Source organism: Lepidochelys kempii, chromosome 4, assembly GCF_965140265.1.
Source record: "Lepidochelys kempii isolate rLepKem1 chromosome 4, rLepKem1.hap2, whole genome shotgun sequence".
Lineage (NCBI taxonomy): Eukaryota > Metazoa > Chordata > Testudines > Cheloniidae > Lepidochelys > Lepidochelys kempii.
In genome coordinates this window covers 19,214,670-19,227,415 of record NC_133259.1, presented here as the reverse complement: position 1 = coordinate 19,227,415, position 12,746 = coordinate 19,214,670, and the positions used below count along the sequence as shown (strand labels likewise).

The 12,746-nt window shown below is 43.7% G+C and overlaps 1 protein-coding gene across 1 annotated transcript; it reads left to right on the top strand.

Annotated features, from left to right (window-relative positions):
• Window positions 1-967: 967 nt before the first annotated feature.
• On the top strand, window positions 968-12,543 carry LOC140910209 (flavin reductase (NADPH)-like). The gene is made up of 5 exons (XM_073340628.1): window positions 968-1,319; window positions 3,805-3,946; window positions 5,043-5,244; window positions 6,654-6,821; window positions 12,274-12,543. Exons 2-5 carry the CDS (start codon window positions 3,812-3,814, stop codon window positions 12,429-12,431), a joined length of 663 nt encoding a protein of 220 aa, XP_073196729.1. The 5' UTR covers window positions 968-1,319; window positions 3,805-3,811; the 3' UTR covers window positions 12,432-12,543.
• Window positions 12,544-12,746: the final 203 nt, after the last annotated feature.

Below are 12,746 nucleotides of genomic sequence, written 5' to 3'. Positions count from 1 at the left end.
GCCAGCAGTGCCCCTCTGCCATGTACATTGGTCAAACTGGACAGTCTCTACGTAAAAGAATAAATGGACACAAATCAGATGTCAAGAATTATAACATTCATAAACCAGTCGGAGAACACTTCAATCTCTCTGGTCACGCAATCACAGATATGAAGGTCGCTATCTTAAAACAAAAAAACTTCAAATCCAGACTCCAGCGAGAAACTGCTGAATTGGAATTCATTTGCAAATTGGATACTATTAATTTAGGCTTAAATAGAGACTGGGAGTGGCTAAGTCATTATGCAAGGTAGCCTGTGTCCTCTTGTTTTTTCCTACCTCCCCCCCCAGATGTTCTGGTTTAACTTGGATTTAAACTTGGAGAGTGGTCAGTTTGGATGAGCTATTACCAGCAGGAGAGTGAGTTTGTGTGTGTATGGGGGTGGGGGTGTGTGTGAGAAAACCTGGATTTGTGCAGGAAATAGCCCAACTTGATTGTCATGCACATTGTGTAAAGAGTTGTCACTTTGGATGGGCTATCACCAGCAGGAGAGTGAATTTGTGTGGGGGGGTGGAGGGTGAGAAAACCTGGATTTGTGCTGGAAATGGCCCACCTGATGATCACTTTAGATAAGCTATTACCAGCAGGACAGTGGGGTGGGAGGAGGTATTGTTTCATATTCTCTGTGTATATATAAAGTCTGCTGCAGTTTCCACGGTATGCATCTGATGAAGTGAGCTGTAGCTCACGAAAGCTTATGCTCAAATAAATTGGTTAGTCTCTAAGGTGCCACAAGTACTCCTTTTCTTTTTGCGAATACAGACTAACAGGGCTGTTACTCTGAAGCCTAGCTAATGTGGTTGATGGGTTTCATTCCACCTTGCATAACTTGTGTGTAACAAGACACTGGAGGCGTGGCAACATCCCAGCACTGCAGGCTCGCTGCCTGTGACTTTCTGCTGCGTTAGCAGGATTGTTCATGTTGTAATAGATAGAAGGGAATGGGGCTGGACTGTGGGAAATTAGTGATAAGCCTCAAAATGCGTAAAAAACAAACCAAAAGTAATGAAGACATTATTTTTAGGCAAGTAAAACAAACAGGGAGGCAGAGCCTGTAGGAGGTAGGAAGAGGAGGGGTCAATACATACATGCTCAGAGGATTTTGTGTGGAGAACTTAGTGTGAACATGACAGAAAAGGAAACCTGAATCCAGTTCCGGCCTCCCATACACAAATGCAGTAAGACTCTCTGGAGAGTTTGGTGCAGAGCTACTTCTAGCTACTGCTCTAACCAAGGGGCATAGCCATCTCCCATCACTCGACTCCAACAAGTGATTTTGGTAAGTATTTGTTTTAGTTTGTATTCAAGAATGGGCTGGGGAAAAGTCACTTCTCAGCAACAAGGAGACAGATAAGAGCATAGAAGTGGTGCTGGGTGGGGCAAGGAGAACTTGGCCTGTTTAAATTCCTACTGAATAGTCTTATGGAATATCCTGGACTGATTATATGATACAGTAAATAAGCAAAAAGAAAAGGAGGACTTGTGGCACCTTAGCGACTAACCAATTTATTTGAGCATAAGCTTTCATGAGCTACAGCTCACTTCATCGGAGTGAGCTGTAGCTCACGAAAGCTAATACTCAAATAAATTGGTTAGTCTCTAAGGTGCCACAAGTCCTCCTGTTCTTTTTGTGAATACAGACTAACACGGCTGCTACTCTGAAACCAGTAAATAAGCAGCCCTCTCTTTCTCACTGATCCCTTGCCCCACTGCTGCTGCTATTCGATGTGACACCTAAGGAGTGTATAGAACAAATGGGTAGTGGCAGGGGATGGACTAGGTGATCTAATAGTCTTTTCTCATTGCAGTATCTCTGAATGTAATGTATGTGGTGATAGGGGAAAGAGGGAGTTTCTGGTGGGGGGAGCATGAAGCAGATGGGGAATAGCTGTTCCAAACAATCCCCAGAAGGGAACAGGGCAGCACAGGGGTGAACTCCAGAGAGAGCCCTGCAAAGAAATAAGATAAATAGTATATGCAGGTACACTCACAAGCACAGAATTTAGTCTCAATCTGAAAATATAGCAATGGCAGCTAGCAGAAATCCCTGGCTCCAGAGGATGATTCTGCATTCTGGAATGATACAAGCAGCTGTCTGGTCCTTGATCACTCAGCAGGCCTGATATCTAGGAAACAGCACAGGACGGAGAGGCACTGGGCGAATGAGGTGTGGTTCCTCGCATCACAGAAGAAGTGGCTACAATCTCCTGCTCCACCTCTTCCTTAGAAAAAAGACTCACCCTCCTGCTGAGCAGGTACAAAAGGAAAGGAATTTAAATCATCAAAAACACAAATCTGAGCCAATTGAGTTGCTGAAAACTATGTACCTCAAAGTTACAGTTTGTCAGGCTGGTTTATAGGGCACTGTACTAAGAGTCAGGAGGCCTGGGTTCTATTCCCAGTTTGTTCTGTGGGTTTGAGTGGATCACCCCATCTCTCAATGCCTCATCTTTCCAATCTGTAAAATGAACCACCCTTATAAAATACATTGAGACCAAAAATGCAAAGTATATAGGAGCTAAGTATTCCTTAAGCATTCTTATGTTGATCTCATATCCAGGATCAGGGACCCATTGTGCTAGGCACTATGTGGCCATGCAGGAAGACAGTCCTAGACTGAAGAGCTTACAATTTAATAAAAGACAAGACCAAAGCAGGGAATGGGGGTGGGAGAACTCGGGTAACTGGGATAGGAACATGTGGTTGTGTAGAATAGTTATGTGCACCTCTGGATGGCCTTGGGTCTTTTTTAATTATAAGGTAAATGTAAGTAAATACATTGATACTGTAGCAGCAATCTGCCCAATATGCCCCGAAGTATGAGGCACCACACTAACAATGGCAATGGGGAGCAAAGTCTGGGAGGAGCTAGAAAGAATGATGAGCAGCAGCAGTTGTTCTAGGACAGATTCCCACCTGCCCCTTGATCCTGCTGGAAACGTACAGTGTGCGTAAATATTTCTACACACTTTACCCATCATAACTTCCATGACAGATAGTTGCCTCAAAACAAAACAAATGAATAGCCATGTTAACTAGAAATGCTTCTGATGCCTAGAGAGGGGAGTGGGCTTCAGAGTCCGAGCTCCAGCCCTATCTGCAACTTCAAAGGGCTGTCTAGACAGCTATTTATTTAGAGTGATAGCACAAGCCCCACTGGACCAAGTCTGTCAACCTAGGTTCTCGCTCACTCTGGAATGCCAATGTCTGCTGTGTAGACATACTCTTGGAGGTTGATTGTCCCTCGCCTTTGAACAGGTGATGGTGAGGGAATCAGATGAGAGTGAGTCACACCAAGAAGCTTTTCTGCATCCTGTACAAGAGCAGGGACAATTGCAGTCCGTGCCTTTGGTGGACTACAGTGACTGATTCCTTCATGTCCTGCCGCAGCATCCTTACTAGCCTACAGAACTTGCCAGCAGTGAAGATGGGAGCAGGCTGAATAGTGCTAAAACATAGTACAGGCTGTTCATTCCCATCACTTGCACCGGGGAGTGGGTGAAGGGCTGTACTTCCCAAGGAGCAGTCTCTCCTAGAGCTTTCCCTGCAGTCATGTGACTCCATACCGCAACATTGTAACATATACATTCTGGTCCCTAGAGAGCTCCTGTGCCAAAATCAAAGTTAAACAAGATACTTCAGTTGGACCTTAAAAGTTACTGTCTTCCTAAACATCTAGAGACCTTTTTTTTTTCCTTTTAAATGTAAATACCAGGCAGCTATTCACAACCAAAACCATTCTCAACCTTGCCCTTTCTTTGCAGATAAGTTATGAAGCTGTTGGTTCTTGGTGCAACAGGTCAATCTGGTCAGTTTCTGGTCTCACAAGCGCTACAGCAAGGCCATGAAGTGACAGCACTTGTGCGGAATGTCACCAAACTGACTATTCAACATAAAAATCTGAAGGTATTTCATTTTTTAAATACTAAGCAGATAATAGTTTTCTATATGAGGTCGTTTGCTGAAGTGACTAGTGATTCTGGGTACCTCAACGTGACACTTTAGAGGGGCCTGATTTTCAGAGGGTGGGCGCTCAGCACTTTCTAAAAATTGTGGTCATTTTAATGTGTCTCAAGTCAGGCAACCAATAATACAAGCAATGAGGACCACTATTTTTTTTTTTTTAATCTTGGCCTAAATATATTCTATATTTATCTACTGGTACTTATACTGCCTATGGATCCGATCCAAAGCCTGCTGAATTCAATTGAAGTCTCTCGATTGGACTCTGTAGGCTTTGGATCAGCTTTCTAGATAGCTATTGTAACTCAGGTTGAGCAAATGATTCTACAAAAACATGTCAGCCTGCCCAATGACATCTAAATTATTTGTGTGGCATGTGATCTCCGAAAACCAGATACAGCACCTGCAGGTTCCTGCCCTATTAGAAATTCCCACCTTACTTTCTGAACCAATATCTCTACAATCCCAGGAGATTTTATGTTATACCACGTTTCCTGCTCTTTTCTTCTTTAATTTTAACGATGAGCGCTCCAGCAGCAGTTTGGGTCTGGGAATTGAAAGGGTGGAATTGTCAAAGGCTCTGTTCCTGCAGAATGCTGATTTCAGTGGGATTTGAGAGCAGTCAGCAGTTCTCAAGAGATGCTTGCAGGAATGGGGTCTAACTGCCTCAGAGAACAGCTTCACCAGACACCTTGACTGGACTTCTTGTGACCTTGGAGAAGAGAGCATTGACTTTGGACCAGGCAAACAAAGAAGTGAACACGCCCTTGAAGACTGGGTCCTCTCTAGAGCCTGATCCTCTAGGTCAGTATCATTAGTCTGTCGAGCTGGAAGGCACTGAACTCCAGTGCCGTCCAGTGTATTAGGCAGTGGGCCAGGAGTTAGGGTCTCTCAATTCTATTCTCAGCTCTGCCACTGAGGTTCTGAGTAAACCTGGGCAAGTCCCTTCATCACGCTGTGCCTCAGGTGAAGGAAATGTTGATGGATATGGTGGGGAGAGAAGTATTGACAAGATTATGATATTATTACATCTTTTTAGGTGGTGGAAGCAAACATCTTTTCAGCAGAACTGTTGTCGGGACATTTTCAAGGTCAAGATGCTGTCATTTCCTGCTTGGGCTTCCCCTACAAGATCTTCTCAGCAATTTCAGGATACACAGATTCAATGGAAGCTATAGTGGCTGCCATGCGGCTAGCCACAGTGAACCATGTAATAACCATGACATCATGGTACACTTCCCGTGAGTACAGTAACCAGTGGATTGTTCAAGTGCATCTTTCTAGGCATTGCCTCCAGAGAGAATAAGGAAGCAGAGGGGGTTACTATTGTCTACCGGGTAAAGGGGATTTTAGTGTCTGAGATTCCTGAGAACCTTGAACTGAAAATTAAGAGTCTCAGTACTGAAGGAAAGAAGAGGCCCTGGAGGTTTTTCATCTTCCTCTGTAGCATGGGGCACAGGTCACTTACTGGAGGATTCTCTGCTACTTGAAGTCTTTAAATCACGATTTGAGGACTTCAATAGCTCAGACATAGGTGAGAGGTTTTTCGCAGGAGTGGGTGGGTGAAATTCTGTGGCCTGCGTTGTGCAGGAGGTCAGACTAGATGATCATAATGGTCCCTTCTGACCTTAGTATCTATGAACAAGCAGTTCTGTTGTTGTTGACCAGGGATAAAATTTTCAGAAGCCGTAATTGACCTAACCTTCTACATTGTCTTACAAGTCAATAGGACTGAGGCTCTTAAGTCACTTTATTATTTGTATTACTGTACTGCTTAGGAGCCCTAGTCACAGACCAGGAGTACATTGTGTTAAGTATTGTACACGCACAGATCAAAAAGACAGTCCCTTTCTCAAGGGGCTTACAATCTAAGTAAGGTGCCTTTGAAAATTGTTCCCCATATCCCTTCTTGTTGGATTTCTAAGCAGAACCCACTAAAATTCCCCAAAGTCCTGCATACCGCCTGGGATAGCTCCTTTAGAAGCTGTCTTGGCTTCATTTTTCCCAAAAACCTCATAGCCTATCCAGAATATTACAAGGATCATGATAAATTACATTGTATTTCGTGTGACTGGACGATATATCCTGTCTGGTGCATTTACAAATAGAGCTGAAAATTTGGTGAACCACTTTTACAGTATTACAGACCAGCCTCATTTGATAGAAGATGCTGATACAGTAGGTGTTATAGTGCCTAGGCCCAAGGTGTTTATCATGCTTATCTAGAATTCCTTCTTTTATTGGCTAGCTAAACACTGGAAAACACCCTTCTTTTGACTTTCATTAAAAAAGTGTTTTTTAAATCTGTAGGACAACAGACTGAGGTCTGCTGGAAATTCTCTCTAAGCTTCCTGGTTCCCTCCTGCAGTCTCTTTCTTTACAGACTTCCCTCACCTTATTAATGCGTACCTCTGCCCTTACTATAGTGAATCAAACTCCCAAAGATGGTAAAGGGGCCCTCTCTCAACTTTCCTATGCTTCACAAGGAACTCCTCTGGGTTTACCTTCCCTGTCTGGATCCGTTCTGTCCCAATACCTAGACTGATGCCATATCTCTTGAGGATGCATGAGGGCTGTGATAGCCAATATAGCCAAACTCATATTCAAGAATTCTGTGAAAAGAGTGAAAAGAATGTCTCTTTCCTTACAGCTGAGTCTGGACAGAATGCTCCACTCATGGTGCGTTTTCTCCTCCTGCCACTCATCAGAAGTGTGCTTACCAACATGAAACAAATGGAAGACTACTTAGAGAAGGAGTGCAGTGACCTCAGCTGGACTGTAGTGAGGCCACCAGGACTTCAAAATGTTCCAGCCCCAGGTAAAGGAACTATGGTAGCAGCATCAACTATGGGAAAGCTTTGATGACAGTATAACCAGTGAGTAATATTGATGGCCTTATGGGTGATGAAGATATCCACTCATTGCCTACTGTCCTTATTTTGAATAGATGTTAAGTACCTCCTGCAGCAGGTGCTGATTGGCCTTAATTTTGACTATGTTTTTATTTGTATTATGGTAGCACTTCAGAGCCCCAGTCATGGCCAAGACCCTATTGTGCAAGGTGCTGTTCAAACGCAGAACAAAAAGACACTCCCTGCCCCAAAGAGCTTTCCTTTGGAGTTGAGGCCACTCAGTATTTTGCAAGTTCTGTTAGTTAGGCTTGAGGAGCATTGGTAGAGCTATCTGGAAAAGAGTGCAGAGCGACATCTAGCTAGTACCGTTAATTACTTTCGGGTGGCCCGAAATATTTTAAACTGAAAGAGGGAAAAGAAAGTATTAAATGGATTTGAGAATAAATGTTTCCAGTGTAGGGGTATCAATTATATGTTACCTACATCATTTAGCCTATGTTTCCAGGGACTGCTATATCAAAGCTTTACTAACCAAGGACCTGATCCAGTGCCCATTGAAGTCAGTGGAAAAACTTCAAGGAGCATTGGACCAGGGTCAAGGATAATAAGTGGAAAAACACTGAATTGAAGGAACAGTATCAAAGAATAGACAGGCCCCAAATTTATCTTACCTGTTACTTACTTCATGCCATGCATGCAGGAAAATCAAGCCCTGTTGTGTTCAGTTTTCCATTCTAGTGTGAAGGTAGAGCTCTTGTTAATTTCATTTTGCCATGACTGCGGCAGATAAAGCACTAGACTAGAGCTGTGTGAAACCCAGGGTGTTCAGCAGAGTTCAGACAAATCTCTTTTAGACTTCATTTCATGTAAGGTAGTAGTAGTACCCTCTCTGTGTTTGTCTGAATTTGTGAACCCAACATTCCAAAGCAAAGCTCACCTCTAATTAACAATTTGGGGCTGATTTGACTCAGGCTTTGGCTACTCTTGCAAGTTAGAGCACATTAAATCAGCCCCGGGTGCCCTAATTCTTGAGGTGTCCACACTGGCAAGGCACTTAGAGCGCCTGGACTTTGCAGCTGGAGTGCTCCTGGTAATCCACCACCATGAAAAGCATAGAGCTTGCTGTGCCCCATCTGAAAACACCAGGGTTTCAGTGTGGATGACGTGTTGCATTACTGCATTGTGATTGGCCTCCGGAAACATTCCATAATCCCTTGACGTCAAGTGGCCACTCTGATCATTGTTTTGAATTCAGCTGCAGGCATGCAGATATCCCCTTTCAAAGCTCCCTTTCCTGCCAGCCAGCTGAGGAGGGGTGTGTGTGTGTGTGTGTGCGCGTGCGTGTGCTGACATCCGGGTTTCCCCCTGCCGCTGTCTGAACTTACAAGACAGCATGTGACACACTCTCTGCCCTCCCCCAACACATTGTCTCTCCCCCCACATACACCCTCCACCCCGCCATTTGAAAAGCATGCTGCAGTCACGTGCACACTGGGATAGCTACCAATACACTGCTCTCTGTGGCATTGCAAGAGCTGCTAATGTGGCCATGCCACTGCTTGCAGCTGACGGTGTGAACACACGGCAGCGCTTTCCCTGCTGCGGTCTCCAAGGGCTGGTTTAACTCCCAGCGCTCTACCTCTGCAAGTGTAGCCATGCCCTCATATGATCACTTTTCCCAGGGCTTTTCCCTATGCCCAGGTTTGTCCATACTCAAACCAGGGACCCAGGAAGATTGACAAACCTCAGTGAATGTTTTAGTCATTCTCACCTGAGTTTGTAAGTAACAGTTTTGCCTTGATTCATTTTTTGGTAAGAATGTGTTTGCACTGCTGTGTAAATCACATTTGTAAATTGTACTCACACATAAAAATCACACTCAGCCAGTCAGAATCATACAAGTGATAATGTTGTGTGTATAGTCACACTAGTGTCCATATATGTCACAATCACACTGAGGTATCTGAACACACAGTCTATCACTTACATGTCTAACTGCTCTGGTGTGTACTGTAGGCTTACGATTGTTTATGAATTTTTGCACACATAACTGGGCTTTAAAAAAAAACAAAAAACGGTCCTAAACGTCTTTCAGTATAGCAGTATAGCTCCTCAGGGCCCTACATTCTTCAGATCCTGTGAAGGATACAGACCCCAGATTAGCAAACCTTTGTGTTTTTAATTGAAAACCCTATTTATCATATTAATAAAACACCTGTAAACCCCAACCTTCAACACTTTTACACATTTTACACCCATGAGTAATCCTATTGCAGTCACTAGGATTAATCCCATGAGTAAAGTTCCACATGTACTTAAGTGTTTGCAGGATCAAGGGCTTAGATCCCAATCCTGTGGGTTACTGAGCTACTCCTAGGAGATGCTGAGCACCCTGGAGAGTGCTCAGCACCTTGTGGGAGTAGTTACCACCTTACAGGATCAGGCCTCCAGTTATTAACAGAACACATGTGGTTAATTTTATAAGACTAGCAGCAGCAGTTAATGCATAGAGAAAAACAGGATATTCGAGGACTGATAGCATATCAACAAGCAAAGCTGTTTTGCTGGGGATAATCCCAGTGGTTTATTTGATCATGGAGCAGTTTAATCTTTGTAAAGTGTACCTTCCAGAAATTCATGGAATTAACTGTTTTCCTGTGATCATTGTAAATGAGTTAGAAAAATAATGTCAGCCTTATTGGTGAGGCTTCATAGTAGCTTAATAAACTAACAAAAAGACCTTTGTTGCAAATGAGGGGCGGGAGGAAATAGATCTCACTGCGTTCTTGCAGTATAGTAAAATCCACAGCAAACTGTTATTAAGAATGAGTTATTTTAATTAAGTCCTCCCCACTGGTCCCCAGAGCTGGAGCTTGTCAACAGCTTGTTGATAAAAGTCACTAATAAACTGGTTAGTCTCTAAGGTGCCACCAGTACTCCTTTTCTTTTTGCGAATACAGACTAACACGGCTGCTACTCAGAAACCTATACACGGTAGTTCTATACAGGCCTTTTTGAGCACAATGGGAAACAAGAGGGGGATACAGCAAGGTATCTCACCATGTGGACTTTATTGCTGGGGTGCACCCACATTTTAAGTAAAGATTGTTATCAAAACAATGGAGTTTACTCTACCTAAACGTAAAATCTAATTTCACTTGAACCTGTCACAGAGCTGGGATCTTGGGCTAATCAGCACTAAAGGCAAAAGCTCTTGACCCTCTAGCTCAGGTCTGGGCAAACTACAGCCTGGGAGCTGCATCTGGCCCTTTAGACATTTTAATCTGGGCCTTGAGCTCCTGCTGGGGAGCGGAGTCTGGGGCTTGCCCCACTCCATGCGTGCTGTGGCTCCGTGCAGCTCCTGGAAACAGGAGCATGTCCCCACTTCTATGTGTAGGGGCAGCCAGGTGGCTCCACACACTGCCCCAGCCCCAAGCGCTGCCCCTGCAACTCCCATTGGCTGACAACCATGGCCAATGGGAGCTGCAGGGGCGGTGCCTGCGGACAGAGCAGCGTGCTGAGCCGCCTGGCCGCCACTCCGCTTAGGAGCTGGAGGAGGGACATGCTGCTGCTTCCGGGAGCTTCTACTTGGATCTGAGCTCATTTCTCCCAGGACCTCAGCCTCAACTTAAATTCCCCATTTAAAAATGAACATGTTTATGTTTATCCATCAAGCCAAATGCTATCAGGAAACAAATTTCCCTTGAGGAGAAGCTCTTTGTCCTGTCATAGCTATGACTCTCTCGGTCTGGGAGAGATGGAAAAACCAGATGGTAACTTTTTACACCATATCAGTTTATAAACCTGCTACAATTGATGCATCCAGAGAATGTCAACTGGCTTCAGTGTTGTGACTCTGGATTTACATTGGCATAGCTGTGAGCAGAATTTGGCTTCCATTTTTACAATAAAAACGAGACTGAAAAATAAATGAGTTGGAGTCTTAACCAAAACTCCCTTGCAGGATAGACACTTGTCAAAAACACTGTTTACCTGCTGTACGCTGTTTCTTAGCCAAAACCAGCTAATGCAGTCTCTCCGCAATGTTGAACAACGTTTTATAACTGGGAAATGTTGCCACTTCAACCTTCCTCGCTCCACCATAAAACAGTAACAGGACCCATTTTAAACATTTGTCTAACTTCCAAAGAGATTTTAATAGGCTTTTCTGGAGGGAGGTTAGGTAATGATGTGCTGCAGGCAAATGTGTGGAATAGTCTTTGATCCAAGGGTAAGGTGAGGCAGATCCTGCTTCAGGGTGGCTAATTACTTTATAAATAATATAGACTAGTTGTTATAGAATAGACCTCCAGACAAATAAATAAGATAGTGATATAGAGACTACTACTAATGTGGCAAATACTAAGGTAATGTTATTTAGAAGTTGTTGTTTTTCAGACTTTATTTTAAGAAATTTAAATGAGTACAAGTGCAGTAAGGAAGTAAACTGAAAATGAGCAAAATTCCCTCTTAATGTACTACAAGGATAAAAATGCTGTGTAGAAGCAAAAAATAGCTTGATAGTAACACACTAGACCAGGTGATTACTTACCACACTTGGTGCGTTCATTATTGCTATGTAATAGATCTCTTCAGCTGGTGGAAGTTGGTAGTGCTCCTGTGACTTCAATCAATGTTCACTAGCTGAGGATCTGTCCTCTTAGGTGGCTACCTGAAGGTTAAGCAGGAGTTGTAATAGGAAGAAAAGGAGAGCAAGAAGATAGAAAGGAAGACATAAATCGAGTGATGGAAGTCTTCGGGTGGAGGGAGGGAGGTGATGTCGCTAGACTTAGCCTATCACACATCTTGCAGAAGTCCTTGAAGTTATTTAGTTACCTAAAGCAGGGGATCTCAACCTTTTTCTTTCTGAGACCCCCTCAACAGGCTATAAAAACTCCACTGTCCATCTGGGCCACAACCAACTATTTTTCTGCATATAAAAGGCAGGGCCAGCATAAAGGGGTGGCAGGCAGGAAATTGCCTGGGGTCCCACGCCACTGGGGGCCTTGTGAAGCTAAGTTGCTCAAGCTTCGGCTTCAGCCCTGGATGGCAGGGATTGGAACCCCAGGCTTCAGCCCCATGTGGTGGGGCTTCGGCCTTCTGCCCTGGGCCACAGCATCTCTAATGTTGGCCCTGCTTGGTGGGCCTCCTGAAACCTGCTTGGGAGCCCCGAGCCTCTGGTTGAGAACCACTGACCTAAAGCAACTGGCAATACTTAAGAGTGGCCACTGTATTTCCTGATTTGTCAATGATACAGACTAGTAGTACCTTTCTATAGCTGTTGCTTAAAATTAACTTGATATTTCGTACTTACATTGGGGTTGGGCAGGTGAGAATCAATTGAAATGTAATGTTTTGACTCTGCAAGTCTGTTTTTTCCACCTACAGTTCATATCCATTTATATTTTTCTCCTACAGACAAAGAAATCCTGACTCATGAAGGCTATTTCGTTCCTGATCCAAATGGTTACCCGGTAACCAACTCAGTGGCAAGAGGGGATGTAGCTCGCTTCATGCTGTCTCTCCTCAACAGTAACGAATGGATAAAAAAAGGAGTGGCAATGTGTACCAACTAGAGGTTGTATTTTTCTTTGGCAGGATAACATAAGTACCAACCCCAGAGCAGCGGCAAAGAACGATCAAGCACTTATGACACAAGATAGACTTTTTGAAAAGAAAATTTTATTAAGGCAAAATTTCAATAAAATATTAAAATACGATATCATACATTACGTATTCAGGATCAAGTTAATATCCAAAGAACCTGGCTAAAGAAGTTACAGTTTGTTTGAATCTTCGCTTGTCTTGTCACAAAAGAATAATTTTCACTCAGTCCTCAGAGGTGATAAGCACCAGTAATTGCCTCGGAAGTCAGTGAGAGCTTTGGGTGT

What these genes read in the sequence shown, in the direction of transcription:
- LOC140910209 (XM_073340628.1), top strand. Translation starts at nt 3,812, where the DNA reads ATGAAGCTGTTGGTTCTTGGTGCAACAGGTCAATCTGGTCAGTTTCTG. An exon ending in GACATCATGGTACACTTCCC is followed by an intron (nt 5,245 to 6,653) that starts GTGAGTACAGTA and finishes CTTTCCTTACAG; the next exon opens with CTGAGTCTGGACAGAATGCT. An exon ending in TCAAAATGTTCCAGCCCCAG is followed by an intron (nt 6,822 to 12,273) that starts GTAAAGGAACTA and finishes TTTCTCCTACAG; the next exon opens with ACAAAGAAATCCTGACTCAT.